Below are 22,500 nucleotides of genomic sequence, written 5' to 3' on the forward strand. Positions count from 1 at the left end.
TTTTTTTTTTTTTAAAGTGTCCTCCTACGATCTACCAATACTGCCTCCGCGATCGACTGGTCGATCGCGATCGACCTATTGAGCACCCCTGCTATAGGCCAACACTCTGACCAATCAGCGCAACTGACAATTACTACCATCAAAGAACATGTATCCACGTTTTATAGCCTGTCGGTAAAATGGCAAAAACGTCCTTCTTAAAAATAAATGAGCGTAGGGCATCTTCCTGCACACGTTTCAACGAAAACCTCAAGTTTAATTCTTCCAAAACTGATTCCTAAGATGAGTCAAATGAGAGCTGTTCAATACTTTTTGTTGTTGTGCTTTCCCCAGTGTCCCCAGCTTCGTCGTCACTCACTCAAAACCCCGCCCGCTTTGATTCAAAACAAATCTCTGCGTTGTTATTGGTTTGCCAGATTCAGGGCATTTTGGCAGCATTTGGCCATTGATCGAAGCTATACCACTTGCAGGCAAAACAATTTTTGTCGCCAGCGGGGGCACTAGTTTACTAGGCTAAGGAAGAGGAATTGTGTGTTCCAAATGCCGCACTGTGCACTGAGTACTGAGTGCACCTGCCGCCCTCAGAGAGTATTCAAAATTCGAGGGTGAAGTGTTGGTCTGAATCGCATTCTGTCTGTTACACTTAGCAGAACTGATGGTTGCGGTGTGTCATCAGAGTTTACGGTAACACTTTACTTGACGTGTTACTGCATAACACATTCATAACAGCTGTTATAACGTCTACACGAAGCATTCATGATTGTTTCATAACACATTCATACCAAACCTTTCATGAACGTACCGTACAGAATGGCTGCAACTTGTCAAAATAAATAAGGCGCGGTGGATCCAAAGGGGTATGGTCGTCGTTTGCGGTTGTTGACTTTTATTTTGACAAGTTGCGGCATGAAACAATCATGAATGCTTCGTGTAGACGTTATAACAGCTGCTATGAATGTGTAATGCACTGCAGTAACACGTCAAGTAAAGTGTTACCGAGTTTACTAACCGCGAAAAACAAATGAATCACAGAAAATACTGTTCGTTGTGTTGACATTTTTTTTTGTTAAACCTGTCGCTTGTACACATAGCAATTGTCTTTCTAATCATAACTGTGCTGTTATTACGGAGATTCAGCAGTTTGATAGATCTGTCATTTAACTATGTAACAAACATGGTGGCCGTTGAGTGCTGAAAGTGTAACCTACACCAAATCCACACTTCGAAAAATGGCTAGTTAGAAGGCGTCATCCGCGTACTTAAAGTACATTTCATTTCGCCACGATTACAAATGGATCGTCCTACAGTACGTACTCAAACACAGTGCGTAAAGGGCGGTAAGTACACACTTTGGAACACACCAAGGAAGAGGAAGGCAGGAAGATGAAGAGGACGAAAGGACGGGCAATGAAGGCCGGAAGATGGATGTGCTCCTTTGGGTTCAGCTCATTTGGGACTGTGGACACCAAAACACGACAAAGAAATGCTACCCTTTCCCTTTCCGGTGTAGCCATTTTTGTGTGAGCGTTTTGCAGGTTTAAAGAATGGCAGGGATGCTGTGTTCCTTGTTCCTCATTCCTCATGTGAGTTCTGCTATCGCTGCTGCTGCTGTTGCCGTTAAATCATCTCTGTTTATTTCACAGCACTGAAAGGGATAAGTGATGATTTCATTTAGGGCACATGTACGCACATATTTATTTATTTTGATCTTTTTTCCTCCCCAAACCCTTTACTCCTAATCTGTTAAATGAATATATGATCCCACAGCGTGTAATTATAGTGTGGTGGAAGAATTTGTTTGGAGGAGTGTCGTTTTGCACATACCAAGTCCTTGTAATGGCTGAAAATAGAATTGAACAGTGTTTTGCATGCAGGACACACACACACACACACACACACACACACACACACACACACACACACACACACACACACACACACACACACACACACACACACACACACACACACACACACACACACACACACACACACACACTGCATTCAGACCGTATTCTCAATCATGACCATAAACACTAATGTAATCAGTAGGTAGCCCAACATGAACATCAAACATAATCAACAGGTATCCCCACAGGCCCCACAGAGGTGCATCATGGGAAAGGTATTGTAGGGAGAATGTGGAGTGCACTAGTCATTAGGTGTGTAAAGCGGTGACGAAAATGCATGGAAACATATCTGTCCTTCCACACCAACCGGTGGTAGACAGACGTCAGCGGCGCGGGAGCTGGCTCCGCTCCGCGCTGCATTTGGAAAATAGAACTCGAGAACGCGAGCGGGTTTTGGACGGTTGTGACCGGCGGTGTCCTATTCAAATGAATGGCAAAGTAGCACACTAACTTTGGCTGTGGGGGGTATTTTGAACTGGACTGGCTGTGCATGCCGATGGTGTCGGTGTGAAAGGCAGAGTAGAACACACCGTCCGAAATTAAGCAGAAAGACCTCAGTCGTCTTGCTTTTGTTCCGCGATGCCTTGGTGTGAATTCGACCTTAGTGTCCAATGCCAAACTTTAATTTACAGTAGCCACAAAAGCACTTAGGAACAGAAATAGTTTTTGCAGACTCTGATGAAACAGCACTGTATTGCTACAATGAGAATGGAACATGGCTATCATATCTTGTTCTCAAAGCTCTGTTCCATTTTTTCCCTCAAAGCTCTGCACCAGATTATCCAGAGGGATTGGTCTTCTAAGATATCTTGCCTGCCTTTTAAGATTCTTTGCTCTTTTTTCTCCCTGGTCTATTTTTTTGTCTCTGCTTCTCTTGGATCCTTTCCTTCATTACTCTGTCTATCGTTCTGTACTTTTTGAACCTCGATCCCTTTGTCTCTGTCCTCCTCTGGGGATGGTGCTGCACTCCGATCTGTTGTTCATCTCCACTGACCATCCAACCTCCTCATCTTTCTCAATCGTTGCTCATTTATTTATTTATTTGTTAGTTTGTTTGTTTGTTCTTTTGCCTTTTCTGCCTCTCTCCTCTGACCATATCTCCTGGTGCCACAATAGACATTATGTCTGTGTCGTCTTGTTTGTGTCACCCACTGGCCCTGGCAATGAACTAGCGGCAGACCGCATTTTTGGAATGTTTTGATAATGCCGTCTAGGTCACCTCGTGTCTGTGTTGCTGCTGCGTGATTTCCACATCTATGGCATCACTGCGCCTCTTCCAAGGTTAGAGCAGAATGTAACACGGACACCTCTACTGGACTGGACTTGATACAAACACCACACACACACACACACACACACAAATCAAAAGCCTTCAATCAAAACCCGAAACCGGGTCGGCCGCATGGCAGACGAGTGCCCTACCGTTAGGCCACGGTAGGGCTTTCATACAGACGTTTCATGCAACGTTCCATAAAGGAGGTGTCTTCATAACACCTCCTTTATCTTGTGACAGAGCCTTATGGTCCAAATGTGTCCCGTTTAAGAGATATTGCTATGTCAAATCTGCAGTGACTACAATATCCAACGTAATCTCAATACTTTGAAGGCTTTTTTCTCAGCTTCAATTTTACTGCACTTTGCCTTCGTAGGGCAGATGTCTGATGAAGGACATGTTGCCTGAAACGTCATATTATTCAATTAAGTACAATATATGAATCTAAATCTAAATCTTCTTTTCTCCATCCCTCCTCCATCTATCTTTCTGTCCCTCATCTCCATCTCTCCGCAGGGCGAGTGTTCTCAGCGTTGCTTCAACATCTTCGTGCTGGAGACGGTGTGTGTGGGCTGGTTCTCGCTGGAGTTCCTGCTGCGCTTCATCCAGACGCAGAGCAAGTGCGGCTTCCTGCGCACGCCGCTCAACGTGATCGACGTGGTGGCCATCCTGCCGTACTACATCACCCTCATCGTGGACGCGCTCTCGGCCGGGGAGAAGCCCGCCGGCGGAAACAACTACCTGGAGAAGGTGGGCGACTTTAGTATGATATATGATGAAATCGGTGACTAGGAAGTTTCCTAACTATAGTATGATATAGTATGATTTCGTCGCCGTCCAGCAGAAACCTTGTATCTCCACTTTTCATGTTTTTTAATTATTGTTAAAAACGAAAGTTCGGGAGAAGCGGAATGACATTTGACAGGTCTAAATTAACACCTGCACTCTACCTGCGGGTATTGTCCGAGCTCTCAGTTGGAGCCCCGTACTCCCGAGCGCAAGCATCATTTTCTAAAAATAGGCAACATCGGGCTCGGCAGTAATTTCAGCACCATGGCTAGCGACCTTGCCCAATACGTTATTTTGCTATTTGCTTTTAACTTGCACTCCTCGAGTGCAGTGGTCCAGCGACCCCGCAAAGCACTTTTATGATCGGTTCGCCGCGCGGACAGCAGTTCTCCTGCCAGAAACCCACGATCACAAGAAGCCCGTTGTCCAGCGAGAACAAAGATGTATGCATACAAAGGCTACTGAATTCTAATTTCAGATAGCGCACTTATGAATTTTCTCAATAAATAAACATTTCACATTAAAGATGGTTATTAAATAATTTGTCATACAGTATACACTCACCAGTTGTACTGATGTATATTTTATAGTGAATAAAGAGCATAAAATAAAAAACATATTTAAAAAATAGTGTAAGTTTCTGCTGGACAGCAATGATATACATGATGTTTGCGGAATGAAATCCGTAATTTCTCTCTGCCTGTCTTTCTCTGCACAGGTGGGCTTGGTGCTGCGAGTTCTCCGGGCGCTGCGTATCTTCTACGTGATGCGCCTGGCGCGCCACTCGCTGGGTCTGCAGACGCTGGGGCTCACCGTGCGGCGCTGCACGCGTGAGTTCGGCCTGCTGCTACTCTTCCTCTGCGTTGCCATGGCGCTGTTCTCGCCGCTGGTGTTCCTGGCGGAGAGCGAGATGGGCGCTAAGCAGGAGTTCACCAGCATCCCCGGCAGCTACTGGTGGGCCGTCATCTCCATGACAACCGTCGGCTACGGAGACATGGTGCCGCGGTCAATACCTGGACAGGTGTGTAGAACTGTACTGTATATTACATTACATTACACTACATTACACTTAGCTGATGCTTTTATTCAAAGCCACTTACAGTTATTCACAGGGTATTGGTTACAGTTCACTCCACTACATTACATTACACTACATTACACTTAGCTGACGACATTACATTGCATTAGACTACACTACATTACACTTAGCTGACGACATTACATTACATTAGACTACACTACATTACACTTAGCTGACAACATTGCATTGCATTAGACTACACTACACTACATTACATTACATTACAATTAGCTGACGAGATTACATAAAATTCACTACAATACACAACAGTACACTACATTTAGCTGGTGACATGGTGCTGCGGTCAATACCTGGACAGGTGTGTAATACCATACTACTGTATATAACATAAACATTACATTACATTGTATGCAACTTTATTGCATAAAAATATACATTACATTACACAACACCTAGCTGACAGCATGCTCTACTGTACTGTACTTGAATTGACTTGTCTATTCTACTCTTCTCTATTCTCCTCTGCTCTACTCTATTCTACTTCGCTACGCTACTCTATTCTTCTCTTCTCTACTCCACTTGAATTAACTATATTCTACTCTACACTCCTCTAATCTATTCTACTCTACTCTCATGTTCTCTACCTTACTCTCCTCTACTTTCCTGTACTTTCCTGTACTCTCCTCTCCTCTCCTCTTCTCTCCTCTCCTCTTCTCTCCTCTCCTCTCCTCTCCTCACCTCTCCTCTTCTCTTCTCTCCTCTCCTCTCCTCTCCTCTTCTCTCCTCTCCTCTACCACTCTCCTCTCCTCTCCTCCACTCTCCTCTCCTCTCCTCTCCTCTCCTCTCCTCTCCTCTCCTCTCCTCTCCTCTCCTCTCCTCTCCTCTCCTCTCCTCTCCTCTATTCCACTCCTGGCCAGGTGGTGGCGCTGAGCAGCATCCTGAGCGGCATCCTGCTGATGGCGTTCCCGGTCACCTCCATCTTCCACACGTTCTCGCGCTCCTACCTGGAGCTGAAGGAGGAGCAGAACCGGGCGCTGCGGCAGCGTCCCGACTCGCAGGACAGCACCAAGTCCCAGAACAGCGAGGACTCCCAGGACACGGACAACTCCTACCCCGCCTTGACGACGGCCGCCGCGCAGGCCTCCGTGGCTGCCCTGCACCGGCGCTCCATCGCCGTCATGGCAACGCAGAGGGAGAGGGAGAAGGAGAAGGAGAAGGAAGGAGGGAAGAAAGACGAGAAAACCTAGTGTGGGGAAGAAGGAGGATTAGACCTAGTGTGCGTAAGGAGGAGAAGAACTAGTGTGGGTAAGAAGGAGGAGAATAATTACTGTGAGGAAGGAGTATGTAGGTAGGTAGAGTAGGTAGTAAGGGAAGAAGGAAAGAAGGAAAGAAGGAGGAGATTACTTTGGGAGGATAAGGAGGAGGAGAAGAACTAGTAAAGAAGGAGGAGAAGGAGACCCAGGGAGGGGAAAGAGGACAAGAAGACCTAGGGAGGGGAAGAAGGAGAAGACCTGGAGTTGGGAAAGAAGAAGGAGAAGGAGACCTAGGGAGGGGAAGAAGGAGGAGACCTAGGGAGGGCAAGGGCAGGGAAGAAGGGGAAGGCCGCCAGGATAACTGGGCTTGGGTGAGGTAGAGGTGGAGGTGGAGGTGATGAGGATGGACCCAAAGGCCATAGAGACTGACTCCTTTATATCTAAGGGGGACAGAACACCTCTGCTTGGCCTTGGGTGGAGTGGAGTGAAGGTTGAGGGGATGGAGAAACGGAAGTTGAAAGGGAAAAGATGGAGATATGGGGTGAAGATATGGTTGTCATATAAGGGGGTGGAGATGGGGGGAGGGAGTGGAGATATAGTTGTCATAGAAGGGGGATGAAGATGGGGGAGCTGGGGTAGAGGTATGGTTGTCATAAAAGCGGGATGGAGATGAGGGGGTGGGGTGGAGGTATGGTTGTCATAAAAGAGGGGTGGAGATGAGGGGGTGGGGTGGAGATGGGGGGGTGGAGATATGGTTGATATGGTTGTTGTACAACAGGCCACAGGGAGGTGACATGAAGGGCACCTTGGACACTGGAGGTGATATGGAGGCCACAAAAGACCATGAAGTCCACAGATTGACAAGACTGTCTTTTTTATATCTGATTATGAGAAGACTTTGGTCAGCTAAGGGTGGACTGGAAGAGGAAGGCCATAGACTGACTGGACTGTCTCCCATTTTTAGTATCAAAGTGGGGGAGAGCATGCTGTAGGCTTGGCCTGGAGCGATGTGAAGGACGTGAGACCATTAATTGAGACTGGACAATTTTTATATACTTACGTGGAGTTTAAATTATTTTGGAGACATTTTCACCTGAAAACATTCAATGGAAATTTGGAAGGAGTTACAAACAGGTATAGGGACAAGGTTCAGGTTCAAGCCCTGCTGAATACAGTGGCTAGATCTCAATATCTGTCCTTCTGTTGCTTCATCCATCCTCGTGCTTTGAGGATTGATTTAAATGAGGACTCAATAGAAAAAAAGGAGAGAGAAGGCATGGTTTCTGAGGAATGGAATGTACGTGTACACAATAGATACAGCACGAGCAACTCATTCAACTGCATCATGATTTTATAACATTTGGGTGACTTTTCCCCATTCAGCATCCCAATGGAGAAAATAAGAAAAAAACTGGCCTTCGAATTGTGCTTTTGTGAGATATTGACTTAAACTTCTGTTGACAATGATGTCTTGCAGCAACGTCATTATGAGGCCACAAGCACAAGGGAGGATGGGAGTTTTAGGAGCCCAATATATACACTACAGCATGAACACCTCACACAAGTGTATCATGGCACCCAACCAAACCCTCCCTAAACTCCCCCACCATCCTAAACCCCCATCCCTTCCTGACACCTTTTATACACGAAAAAAACAACACACACAAGGCTGGGACAACAAAGTCTGAAATACTTTTGTATAAGCTGAGGGAATAGACTGGGAAGACAACCAACATTGTGGCTTTGAGCAACTTCAGAGGCTACAGAAGGAAATCAATTTTAAATTGCTGTGACGATGGATGGACTACAGTTGAAAGTTTGGCTACACAGCGATTTGCTCCTTCTGCCAACTTTTAATAGGAGGGTATTTTTTTCTTGGCCAAAGTGACTATGAGAAAGCCATGTTTCCCTTTTGTCTTATATGCCAATGAGCTGAAGAGAGAGATACACCTTTTAAGTTGCGCTTTTTAATCACCAAGAAATATGATAGAAAAAGAAAAATGAATGCCCGTTTTGTGTTTTACTTTTCCCCCTCTTTCTTTCTTTTTATAAGCCACAGAGTATTTTTGATCTTACCGCAAAAATCCTTTAAACAATTTAGGGCTCGTTGCAAGACAGACACAGTCAAAGATCTCTCTAGAGCAGGGATGGGCAACTGGCGGCCCGGGGGCCACATGCGTCCCACCTCCTCACTCAATGCGGCCCGTAGATAAAACAGTAGAAAATAATTAAGAAAATAATGACCATATTTTTTAAAACGACTATTGAATCAATCTGTTGTAATTATACTGTTGGCCAATAGAATATTGAGCATTGAGCATTCTATTCCCTCCAAACAATATGGGCAGTCAGTGAGCAACCAACTAGCCTACACCTCTAACTCAGATGGGAGTCAGATCCATGGTCATCCGATTGTGGCGATGAAAAAACGTGGCCCTCCTCATCAAAAAAGTTGCCCATCCCTGGTCTAGAGCTTAAAAATCCCTTTTGTTGTGGAGTTTGGCGGTCTGTGTCTGTCTGCTTGTTATTCCTTGTCCGTCCCTGCACTTTTTTGACCATGCATCCCCTCAATAGTCTCGGACAGGAGAGGATGGGGGTGGTGGGGGGTGGTTGGGACTGGGCTTTCTAGGAGTTTTGTGATACAGAGAAATTAAGTGCATTTCCCTCTTTCTGTAAGTCAAAACAAAGAAATAACGAAAAAAAATCTGCCTGCTCTGCTCTTGTTGATGATCCCGATTGCAACCTCACCTTTCACTTTAATATGTACTATACATGCAATCAAGCATCAACGGACATGTTTTTGACACGGATATAATTAGGCGAGTACATTTAGGGTTTAACCCCAAAAAAATTGATACAAAAGGTTTTTTTATGGATTCTATTACTATTGGACCTGCTAAATGACATACTAAAAATCTAGTAAAATCTGACTTTGGGAAATGAGTTTTTTTAACATGGCTGCCATAGGCTTATTATAAGGGTCAAGAGACACTCCAGGTGAATAGGCCAAAAAAATTAGCTTGCCGATATCACCATGAAACTTAATCCGGTGATTACTCACATATTTGTGAGAAAAAAATGTATTGCAAGTTTTCTGAAATGTTATGTTTTAATATGGTAATTGGACTATATCTAATTAAATATGCATTAAATTTCAAAATGCAAAACCTCAAAATCTGAAAAAGCCAAGCTCAAAATTACTCTTCTATTTTGTTTCTAGTAAGCCAGAAGATATCTTCAGAAGAGATTATGGACATCTCTTTTTGTTTTCTAGTAAATCTAAAAATCTTTGTGCAGACACACCAGCTAGCATTTTCTTTTTCAAAACATGATTATTTAACATCTCTCTTAGATAAATAATTGAGTTTTATGTGTCTCAAGTTCTTCCAGACATTCTTTGAGTCTGGTGGTATCATTCTTAGCATGTATCAAGGGCAAGGTCAGCTGTCCTCAAATCATAGCCTCTCCACAGAGGTGTCCTAAGGGCTGGTGCTGGAACTCCTATTTGCCATGTACACCACATCACTGGGCCATGTTATCTGTTCTCACAGCTTCTCATACTACTGTTACACCGATGAAGCACAGTTACTTTGTGCCAGATGACTCCACGCGGTCACACACATTTCCGCTTGCCTCTCTGAACTATCCACAAGTATGAAGGAATGCAACCTTCAGTTGAGCCTCGCCCAAATGCACTGCTGGTGATCCCAGCCAAAGATTTAGGTTGCCATGATATCGAGCTCAATATGGATTCTGCTACTGTTGCCTCAAATAAGGCCACAAGAAATCTAGGTGTCATTGTTGATGACCATCTATCATTATCTGACCACATAGCCTCAGTTTCCCAGTCATGTCCTCTTTTTCATGCCCTAATTGAATACAAGGCCCCGACCCTTGCCTATGAAGCTACAACAGGCCCTACTCTGGCTTACCCGAAAGCTATGCTAAAGCCCTATGTCCTTTCAGGACATTGTCTGTCTCCAGTACCAACCGTTTCACCTTGCCCTCTACTTACACATGTAGTGGCTCCTGTCTATTCAGTTCAGCTGCTGAAAGACCCAAAATACCTAGTGACACCATGATTCATCACTGATGATGTGCCCTGACAAACAGCACATGGATATTATCATAGCAGTAGTGTCTTTATCCACCCAAACAGCACTCCAAACAAACAGATCCTGAAAACATGTTAGTTCATGCCAATGTAATTATCATGTAGTAACCTTTATTTAAAAAAACTTTGATCTTGAAAATGACACCTTTCCTGAAGTCAGATTTTCCTAGATTTTTAGTATGTTATTAAGGACACTTGGAGGTAACAAAATCAGTTGAAAAACCTTTTGTATCAATTTTTTTGGGGTTAGGTCTTATTTTTGCATAGATGTACTCGCCTAAATTCCCACCCACTGTCTGGGTACATGCACATGCAATTCAACAGCATTTTGTTGATATGGATATGAAATGTTTTGATTTGGTTATGAATTCTTAAGGCCCATTCATACCCCTACATGTCAGAAGGTTATGGATATATGTGGAGTATTTCACGTATTCCAACCATTGATTTTTTTTGTGTATTAGGGGTAGAAGCAATTGAGAAAGTGTGCCACACATCAAAGACGGACAGAGGTACAAAGGTGTGTGAACAGAAATACATACATAGGCTACATGTAGCTCGTTGACCAAATGTCAGAAGTGGCCAAAGTAAAAGTAGAAGTAAATTTAAGTACAACACTAGCACATGATAGCGGTTACACCAGTTATTCCATTGTACCTAATTAGGTGGCTAGTCGTTGTTGTAACTGAAAAAAACAAGTCTGACACGCGGACAACAGATGCGTCCGTCTATGCCAGTGGTTCTCAACCTTTTTACTCAACTCTGCCCCCTTATGGACACAAGAGGGAATCACAATTCAGAAACGCATCACGGAGGCACGGACGGACGGACCAACGGACCAACGGACGGACAAAGCCTCTTATAGAGATGCGTTAGACGCATCTAAAAACTAAGAACCTAAAATGAAAATCTCCAAATTTGATCCAACCAGCACAGAATGTACATCACTGAAGGTACATCAACTGTAGACCGTTACTCAGTGAAGTTACTATAAACTATGGCATTTTGGTTTTTACTTCTCCTTTTACTTCCCCTTTTACATGTCAGACTGGCATCATACCAAGTAAGAAAGATAACACGCATGTGCATAGCGCATTGAATTTCTGTTGCTAAATGTGAAAATGGTCTGCTGTACCCTGACCAAAATCATGCCTCATCACCCTAATGTTTCTGCTGCTTTAGTTTTGTCAAGAACAGCGAAACAAGAAAGGTAAAGGGCGAATCTGTAGCGAAATTATGCCCAGACAAAAACTATCCCTAAACCTAACCTGTCATAGGACATTGTGGAGCACGAGTTAACTTGCAAAGGCATTGTGCACAAACGCAATGAAGAGGCGATTCTAGGGTCAGGTCGGGCCCCAAGCGAAAATGCAAAGGAATGAACATTTGAAACAAAATTGCCACTACTGTAGAAAAGTGTGAGCTGTTGCTCACCATATAGGGGCTTGGGGGCCCCAAGCGGCTGCCTGCCTAGCCTGGTGACAAGATGCGCCTCTGAGTAGGGCACTCGCCTGCCATGCGGCTGACCCGGATTCGATTTCTGTCCAGGGTCAGTTGCCGACCCCTCCCCGTCTCTCTCCCAATTCGTTTCCTGTCCACCTCTCACACTTTCTTATCAAATAAAGTCGAGAAAGACAAAAAAAAAGAAATCGCGCGTTATCTTTCTTACTTTTATGATGCCATGTTGCAAATGTAGTGTGTGACTGGGCCTTGATCTCCTCCCCTCCCTCCCTCTGCTCCTGCTCCTTATGGCTTGCCTCTCTAGATCCACAGTAGACTCAGGACTTGCTGGTATCAATAAACACAATTTAAAAACATGCAGCACAACCGCCTTAATTTTTACCTGGATTAATAAATGCTACTGTACTCTACTATACTTTTCTCTACTCTGCTCTACTCTACTCTACACTAGTATACTGTACTCTATTCTACTTTACTGTACTCTACTCTGCTAAACTCTGCTCTATGCTACTGTGCTATGCTCTACTCCAGTGGTTCTTGAAGCACCCCCTTACCTGCGCTCAAGACAAGCAGCGCACCCCAACCAATACTTCAATACTCACTAAAAATGATTTAAGTGATTAATTACTTTCCATGAGGGCCTGATTATAATGTTTGCTTGCAGAATTTCAGTCGCAACCTCAACACAAACAAAATTCCTTGCACCCCCTAAAATCTCTGGACTGCACATGTACAATTTATACAGATTCATGCAATGACTCACTATGGATTCATGTCAAGAACCTCAGCGCAAAGTGTAAAGGCTGTTACACTTTATCATCATCTGCCGACACATAGCCACAACTAAATATTGTGCTGGTGGTAGATCACTTTGGTGAAACCGCTTTAAAAAACACTATGTGGGATAGGCCTATTCATTTTCTTTTTCTGTGAAAAGCAATCTGATCACATTAAAAACACGTATATTTTCTCTGGGAGCCTATGTGTCATGATGACTGGGTATCGTGGTTTGGGTTTCATGCAGCTCATTAGGCATAAACAAGGCCCATATCAGAGGCACCAGGGCAGCGGCCGACAGCGGAAAAAACGTAAAGCGCCTGTTTATATGCATGCCTTCATTTCTGTATGCGGCTTCAAGGATAACGATGTACGTATACATAATATCCATGCTATTTGCATGCTATTTGCGTACATTTCTGCCCGTTCATTCCACATATTAGACAATAATACACTTTCTCCATGAGCAGAAAGGGTGTATGTATGCTGTTTGCCGGGAATGCAAAGAACATTACAGGGCAGCTATGGCAGTAGATGCATAATAAAATAATATAAACACATACACATTAATATGTATATAGCAGGCGTTGGAACATTGAAGGCGTTGAAGCTATTATTGTGCACCTCCGCTTGAGCAGTGCATGTGTCTGCTGATGTGTCTTGTCACGTGTCTACTCGTGTGGATGACTTCTGGCATCACGGCTGGATTGGCCATATGGCATACAGAGCATTTGCCCGGTGGACTGTTGATGATTTTGGTCTGGCCCTTCCCTCAGTGGTATCAGTCCTCCTCATGCCGCCACAGCAGACCGCTTCAAGAAAGTCAGATAGATAGATAGATAGATAGATTGATAGATTGATTGGTTATTTATTCGTCTTTACAGAAGCTTGTTCTGTGCCATTGACAGTGCATCTGATAGTTGCAGAAACAGACCCCCCCCCCATGACATAAAACACAGTGTGACATAGGACAAGACAAAAACCTATATACCGGTATAATAGACATAAAGCATTTTGGCTGTAGGGCTGTTAAATTGTCTCTCTCTCAATGCCTGGTGGACCAGTCTTGGCTAAAAAATGCCCATCCTGATTTTTCAACCCGTTCCAGCCCAGCCCTGTCTGACATCATTATTTTCCCTGATGGGACACAACATTAAAGCTGAACTTTGAATACTCATTTCCATAACGACAATGATTCGACTGAACAGCTGTCATGCAGAGTAAATACGTATTTAATATAATTATATTCAGTGTAATCTAGACAGCAGCTTGACATGATCAGCATCTTGTTTTCATAGCAGGTCATGCTGGTTTGGTCTGCATGAAAAAGCCATGTACACGTAGGCGCTGGACTGGACTGGCCATCTGGCATACTGTAGCGGGCATTTCCCGGTGGGCCTTCCACCCTCATGGGCCCTTATTTCTAGGAATGTTAAAAATATATATATTAGTATTACTATTATCATTATTTTACATTTCTAAAAATAGGGACCCACAAGGGTGCAGGGCCGACCGGTGAGTCAGTTCTGTGCCGCTAATTATGAGGGGCTCCTTTACAGTATTTCTCAATTGATTTTGTACATCTCTCGAATCTCTCTCGCAATTTGCAAAACATAATATTCATTCTCAAAACAGCTTTAACAAACGGCAAAACACCGTGGATAACCTGCAAAACCGAGTCTCTTGCTCAAAACCCGTATTTGTTTTTCAAAATCAAGTTTTTTGTGTCAATGAACGTATCAGCGGCAGCAGAATGGTTAGTCATTGTGTCATAGTGTAAGGACAAGCTAGTCAAATCAATTTCTTATGTTGTCAATTGAATAGTACACTCTTGAAGATCTTTTCTGAAGCGAAATGTTGTTTAGATTGGATGGGAAATGTTGTAAATTCGGCTTTATATTACATTGATCAGATAAGATTGAGATAGTTTCATGTGCATTCAGTGACAAAGCTTTTTGAGTGATATGACAAAAGCAATTGATAATGTACGAAATCACTGAGAATTGTACACAGCCATGGCATGGTGGATGAGAGCATTTGCTATATGCCGAAAACAATGAGAAACTGATTCGACCATGTGCACAGGTAACACCAGGAAGTCACAATTGAACAAAGACTTTTGAGAATCATTATTCTGTTGTGAGAAATGTACAAAACCAATTGAGAAAAACTGTAAGCCAAAAGTGCTCGGGCCCCAATTCTCCTCCAGTCCAGCCCTGCGTAGGCTCAAGGGCTCGAGGACAGCAGATAGCTGATGCCACTGGCTTGTTTGGGTGAAAGGCCCAGACAGTCCTGAATAAACACCAACGAAACGAATGAGTACTTAATGTATTTGTAGTATATTTACAGGCTTGCTGCACTCGTGTCCTTTCCCTCTCCAGTTGTCCTATCTAACCTGATTGTCCAGTTGCACACAATTCACCAGACATCACTAACAGAGCTGCGATTCAGACAACCCTCATAGCATTGCTTCCTTAACTTTTTTCTTTTGCGTACCGCCACAGCCAGCCTTTTTCATATCATTAGTACCATACACCCTAACTTAGTCTCTTTATCTATTCATCTAGCCCAATGTGACCCTATTGCATTGATTTGTTGTTATCAATAATGAATTTAATTTAATTTAACTAGCCCCTGCAGTGTTCGCGTACCCCTAGTGGTACACCCCTGGTTGGGAACCACTGCTTTAAAGAGTTGCAATGCACTAGACGTCCCCGAACAGACAATATTTTCCAAAACATTCCAAGTAAGTCCAGCACCACTTTGTTACATTATAAATGGGAGACATGCTGAGAGAATAATATGTGTGAGAAATATGAAGACATCTCGACTGTGAATGATGTTTTATTCCTACCCCTGCCAGTGGCAATACCCTTTTTTCTCTCTTAAGAAGACATTATCTTTTAGAAAATATCCATCATTTACACACGGAAGGTCCGGTAATTAACCGAATAATAGTCTCTAACAGCAGCACCTCAGTGGCTCCCTCTGACACAGTTTGCCTTTGTGAAAAATCGTGTGGCTTGAGGATAGAGTCACTGTGTCTTTGTAAAATATTTTATTCAATTTTATGTGTTTCTCTTTTATTATCCTAGGGTAGTCACATTGAGGCTGTTGCCACCTTTCCAAGTGTGCCCCATCTTTAGCCCTATCTAATATCTTGTGGCTTGAGAATAAGAGTGACTGTGTCTTTGGGAAATATCTTTTAGCTTGAGAATAGTGCCGCTCGGTACCTTATACTGTTATGCTGCATTGCAGTCTCAGCAGCACAGACACGAGTATAATGGCACCACATCGGAGCTCTCCTGTCGGAGCTCTCCTGTAAAATAAAAGCAGAGTGATTTTAGACAGCAGTGGAGATGGCTAGCTGCTGACTTCCCGTGTGGTTTCCATTATCGACTGATGATGAGACTGTGTTGAGAAACAGAGCAAACTGATTGCCCCCCAACACATACAAGCACATACGCACGCACACAGGCACGCACGCACGCACACACACACGCACGCACGCACGCACACACAGACACACACACACAAAGACCCACATTTTTGTGGGTCCCTTGTGGGGCCCTTCCCTACTTTGTGGGGCCCTTCCATTAATATTAACCCTAACAATAGCTAAAGGCTGCTAAACTGCGCCAAAATCAAAACAATCCCTAACCCTAACCTGTCAATGACGAAATGTTTCTACCATAATGTATTTATTGTTACTAGTAACAAAAAAAAACTGCCCCAGAAAAAGGGCCCCACATGGAGCGAGGGCCCCAGCATGTGGGTGTGCTCTTATAGCAGTGGCCTCACGAAGGTAGATTGGTGTAGCGCACGCACGCACACACGCACGCACACAGGGGCGCAACTACTCATTTCTGGGGGGGTATGCAAGAACTATTTAGGTAAAAAAAAACACTTAATAATTATTTGGCGCCCTCCAATGCCCTCTCTTTGGTGCCCCCCTCTCTCTGGCGCCCCCCTGCAACGCATACGTTGCATATACTGTAGTTGCGCCCGCACGCACACACGCACGCACACCACCACCACCAGCACTACCCCATCATCCCTACAGCCAATTTCTGTCCTGTATTGTACTGTACTATACTGTATTGTAGTGTCTTCCACAGGAGTGCTCTGGTTCTTCACTACACCACAGGCCATCAGGACCATGACAGAGGATACTGTACTGGGCTGCTCTGTTCTCCGTATACTGCTGTGGTTTGTAGAATGTGGTTTTGGCCATCATGGAGCAATTGCAGCCAATCAAAGCCAACACGAGGGAAAGAAATGAGATGGTCCCCATTCCCAGGAGGCCAGACAGAGAACAACATGACTAAAGCCCACCTAGGAAACTCCAACTCCCATTGTCATTGTGACACAGCACTCCACAGCACACAAGTGTTCGCTGCACTCTGCACACAACGAAATTGGATTTTATGCCTCACTCGTGCAAGAGAGCAGGCCCCAATGGCGCACCAAGGGAGCAGTGCGACAGGACGGTACCATGCTCACGGTACCTCAGTCATGGAGGAGGATGCGGGGGAGTACTGGTTGATTACTCCCCCCACCAACCTGGCGGGTCGGGACTCGAACCGGCAAACTTTGGGCTACAAGTCTGACGTCCTAACCACTTACCCATGACTACCGTAACATTACTGTACATCACATCACGTCACACTTACTATATCACGTCACGCTTACGTGTACTTTGTGTTACATGTAAGGTAATGTAATAGTTACAGTGTGACTTTATTGACATGTAGGCACAGAGTAATAATGGTTAGTCTCTGGAGCTGTATGATGTGCAGTTATGTGCCTTGCTCAGGAGCAGCTCGTCCCTGGATGATGAGATTTGAACCCGCAACCTTACAATCTCAAGACCAACTCCGGGTAACCTGAATTCAAAAGTTACAATCCAGTGTTACGTATTCCAAATTACCTGCAGGTTTAGCTGTTAAAATAAAAGATTCCTCTTTTCTGAATGTTCGGTCCCTCTTTCTTCACTTTCTGTGGCGTTTGTTGGTGGCTTGCATAAGATGCTTCCTACTACCATCACAGGGCTAGGGGAACTCCATTCATTCAACCTAAAGTCTCCTAAAGTGCCGTTCACATGCCATCAGACGGATCCCGGAAAAGTACTGGCTTCATTCGTCTTTATCTTTTCCAATGTCTGTTAAAATGCTCTAATTGATCAGGTCTTTTGGAATATGTGGCTCTGGATTGTAGCTTCTGAATCTACGGTTGGCCATCCCTGCTACAACATGAAGTATACCTCTAACGTGCCCTGGGCATTCACTTTACATTTATGTTGTTGAGCACTATGGAGTTGAGGTGGTCTCAAACCTCACACACAACGGGCAAAACTCCACACTACCTCTGAAAAATGCACATCTTGTCTCAAAACAGTGTACTCTCTTCTAAAAAGGTCATTTTGTTCTCAAATGACACACACAAGCAGTCATTTTAATACACTCTTATGTGAACCATTGAACACTAATATGCACAAGGTAAAACTCTATACTCAACTTGACACACAGTAGAAACTTATTTCTTCTGTGTTCTATTTACTAAAGAGGGTATTTTTCTGTAATAAAATACTAAAATATTGTTTTTAGAATCAGAGTACACAGATGTGTGGCAAAAAATAAGTTTTACATATTTTTCCGACATTTTAAAAAATTGCACTAATTTATTGTAAAATATTGGGTAATCACATGAAAGTGATCTCTTGTATAACGTATTTTGGAGTTCAAAAACTAAACAAATGTGTTTTCTCACTGCATCCACTCATGTTTTCATCAATATCACATGCAATGTGTGTTTTTATGGGGTGATGATTTCAGATTGTAAACCGGTATGAAGAGAGTTTGCCCATGTGATGAGGAAGTGAACATAGTATGGCAGTTGATTTTAGTGTTTTGAATGACAGTGTGTTCAATGCGACAACCAGGGATTTTCTTCATGAAAATTGTGTGTAATCCAGATAATTGTGTGTAGTGGTTTGAAACCAGTGTGTTTCATAACTGAAATGTGAGTGTTAACAAGGAATTGTGCTTAGTGTTCAGTGACATTGGTTAGGAGAGTTGGGAAATGGGTGAGATGTTCCGAGAATTGTGTGTGAAGTACCAGAAATTGTGTGTAAGCAATCGAGAAAATCTGCAATACAAAGGGGGGTATTGGCAGGCTTATAATGGGGTCAAGGGGACGTTGGAAGGCTTGAGCTTCAGGGGGTGCTTATTCAAAAAAGTTTGAGAACCATTGGTCTACTATAGTTGGTGGCTAATGCACAGAGGGGACAATGGAATAAATAAGTAACCAATGATAAGCGATCTCCTTTCATAACCATAGCACAGCTGTTAAGGTGTTATAAATTAATAAGATTTATCGCACAAGCAGAGGCAGATGTTAGGCAGCCAACATCCAGTTAAAAGCATCTTGTGTAAACACTGTTGTTTTTCCAGATGAATCTCTCACCTGCTTGTGTCTTAAATGGATCCATTTTATAGTCTGATCTAAAACAGAACCTGAGAATCCCAGACCGTTCCAGCGAATAAAAGACTTGCTGCTCTAAAACATGCATGAAATCCAGAGTCCATGAAGCATCACAGCAGAGGGGAGAAATGGATTGAGGCTGATTATGGTTCTAGGGCTAGTTCTCGAATCTCCTGCCCAGGAACCAAAGATGCAACACCCATCTCTGGTACAGGAACCTTTCAGTGTGGTAGCTGTTAAATAAACCAAAAAAACTGAACACACACACATACACGCACACTAGAGGATGACATTTTTCGGGAATTCCCGTGGGACACGTGATTCCTGCGGGATACACGTGAAACAGGAGTCAAACATTTATCCATCTCGTGATTGGGACAGGACAGGAATAATATTCCACGGGAGCGGGCAGGAGCGGGAAGGGTTAAAAATGATGATTATTGTTCTGAATGTCGGCTATTTCAAACCTTTCATTCGCATTTTCGCTCCTTGAGTGCATCATGATTGCGAGAGCTGCGCATTTTCCCTGACTCCTGCGGGAGGTCCTCGCATAGCCTACACTGCCTGTCCGACAATGTCAATGCGTGAATGGGAATGCGCTATAAAAACGGTCCTCAATGTTATTTGAATGTTGAATTCCATGTTGGCAATAATTGAGGAACTTCTGTCCCCGTGGCAAACAGACCAGAGAAAGAACAATAGACTCGCATGGCATCAGTCAAAGCGTGCACGATTGATTTAATCTCATCCTTCTTTGTCGGAGTTGATTTTTGTGTGCTGTGCTAAAACTTCTACAGCTTTTCAAAAAAGGACGCCTGGTTAAAACGTTCAAATAAGGCAGGCAGGAGTTTGCATTGTTGACATGAAACCTCTTGAATCTGATAGTGAAATAGCCACTTGTAGAACTACTGGGTTTGCATACTCGTAAGACGTTGCCGTTATGGCATTTCCCAATCAACTCCGCAATAACAGGGAATTTAACTGAGGCTAATTTAGCACAGAATGCAATCGTAAATAAAGTAGTCAAGATGTAGTTCTAGTATGAGGAGGATTCAGAAGTAGTGTTCAGTGCGCGTCTGCTGTGAGTGTCAAAAAGCGCAGCCAACAAAGTTTGGGAAGTTCTCTGCTCCGCCTCCCTGCTCTAACTGCACGCCGTTTCACCCCATGTGTTTTAAGTCAAACGCTGTCATGAAACCGTTGGATTAGCTTATAGTATGTTTAGATTTAGTCAGGCTACTAGTTCAGTAGCCTAACCAGTGACCAACATCATGAAGTTGACCTAGGTAAACTCATGCTTACTGAACTAGTAGCATGACTAGTCTTAACTAATCCAACTGGTTTCATTACAATAGCCTACTATTAATTGTAGCATCTGATTTCCTCCCTTTTTTTGTTGCACAGAGAAATGGCATATAGGCTTACTAGGCTATTGATTAGTGCATGAAGATGTAGGTGCCTCCCCTCCTGTAGTAGGCCTATAATAATAATAATAATAATAATAATAATAATAATAATAATAATAATAATAATAATAATAGGGCCTAATAATAAACATGGGGAAAAAATATTTTTTTCTATTAGGCTACCCAGGGTTTCTCCAGACCCCCATTAGCTTGTGTATAATTGTATTGGCTATTATTATGGCTATAACTGCTTACTGGGAGGCAAATATGCATACAGGTAACAACATACAAAAAAAATACAGGAGTGGGACAGGAGTGGGAGTACTTTTGAGCAGGAGCGGGCAGGATTGGGAGTCGTTCCACACAGGACAGGACAGGACAGGATTTATTTTTTTTACTCTGGACCAGGATTGGGCAGGATAGGATTTTTTTTTCTGGGAGCGGGACAGGACAGGAGTGAAAATCCACTCCTGTGTCATGCTCTAACGCACACACACCTTTGTAGAACTGTACCAAGCATCATGACTAGAGCAGACATACTTTGTAAGGTGGATATGTGATAAGAATGGATGTTGGATTAGATCACAGCTTGTCATATACAATACAATGTAATATAAGACTTCATCATCATGCCTCTGGTCTCATTGTATAAAAACATAAATGGACATTCATTAACACAATTAAAGGACAGTTTACAATGCATCATCTTTATTCATTTACTTTTTGTGGTTGAAGCAGGGCAATTGTTTTCTCAAAGAAACAAAGTTTATATATTTTGGCACAATTTTAATAATCAGGACATGTCTGACCACTAAACTGCAATACTTGTGTCTACTTGATTACCTTAAAGTAACTCGACTCAAGGCAAATTATCAGGTAGAGAACTGGATTTTGCTGAAGGACTTCTTTTGCTTCTGTTGTTCTGACAAAACTTCCTCTAATTAGTGTCATTCCAATGCAACCACCACAGCGTTTCAAATTCCAAACCTCAGCCACTCATCTAATTTGGGACAGGACAAAAGAGAATTCTACACACGTAATACAGAACGTTTTTTTAATGAACAGATTCCATGTCATACGTCATAAATAGGCATACAGGTCCCACGTGGCAGATATTCACAGACAGTTTTGCTGGCAAAAGGAATGTACATTTGGAAAGGTTTTAAAAACAAAGAAATACACATATGAAAAATAACAATAAACTATAATGAAATAACATTTGGGTAACTTGTGTGTGTGATATTCATTTTTTGTGAACAAGTCCTGGTGTGCCTTACAATGGATCTGTCGTTCTATTTCAGGGATGTCACACTATGTAAACTTTGTAAGGCCTCTTTATGACTGACAACACGAGATGATAAAAAGTACAATGTCATTGATATACGCAAAAAATGATGACTGATGACCTCACTTTCAGCACCAGCACAAGCCATTTATCAGTCACCTACGTAGATAACGACACCGCCATTCTCATTTTCATACACCGTCAGAATGAAGCCCAAAGAAATGTTCAAGTGACATTTAAAAATCTGATAACGGAAAACAAATAAACACAACAATGAAAAAACAATAAAACAAACAAAAAATGCAATGTGTCCAAATATGGAGGAACAAGAATGTGCATAGGCATCAGGAGAAACAAATATGGCAGCGAGTATAGTGTGTATATCTTTCCATGATCTTTCCGATATCCTCCCTTGTGCTTGTGGCCTTGTGATGATGTCGCAAGACAACATTGACTACAGAAGTTTAATTCAACTTCTCACAAAAGCGCATTTCAAAGGTCATTTTCGTTAGCAATCGGGATGCTAAATGGGGGAAAGTCCCCCAAAAAGTTTTTTGTGGATGGGCCGACAGTGGGGAAACTTTGTTTTCTACACGGAGGCGGGGCGTCAGCGAAGTGAGAGGCCACTGTATTGTACCTGTCTCAGGAATAGGGATGCAAATAAAATCGAAATGTATCGATGTATCGGAAGTATCGGACGGCGATTTAAT

At 43.1% G+C, this 22,500-nt stretch overlaps 1 protein-coding gene across 1 annotated transcript in view; it reads left to right on the plus strand.

Moving 5' to 3' along the window:
• Window positions 1-15,765, plus strand: part of kcng2 (potassium voltage-gated channel, subfamily G, member 2) — a 37,866-nt gene extending 22,101 nt beyond the window's left edge. The window contains exons 5-8 of the mRNA XM_063185024.1: window positions 3,700-3,933; window positions 4,691-4,993; window positions 5,932-6,195; window positions 15,715-15,765. Of these exons, the coding sequence (XP_063041094.1) occupies window positions 3,700-3,933; window positions 4,691-4,993; window positions 5,932-6,195; window positions 15,715-15,765 (852 nt within the window). The remainder of the gene's footprint in view (window positions 1-3,699; window positions 3,934-4,690; window positions 4,994-5,931; window positions 6,196-15,714) is intronic.
• Window positions 15,766-22,500: the final 6,735 nt, after the last annotated feature.

The sequence above is a fragment of the Engraulis encrasicolus genome, chromosome 20, assembly GCF_034702125.1.
Source record: "Engraulis encrasicolus isolate BLACKSEA-1 chromosome 20, IST_EnEncr_1.0, whole genome shotgun sequence".
Lineage (NCBI taxonomy): Eukaryota > Metazoa > Chordata > Actinopteri > Clupeiformes > Engraulidae > Engraulis > Engraulis encrasicolus.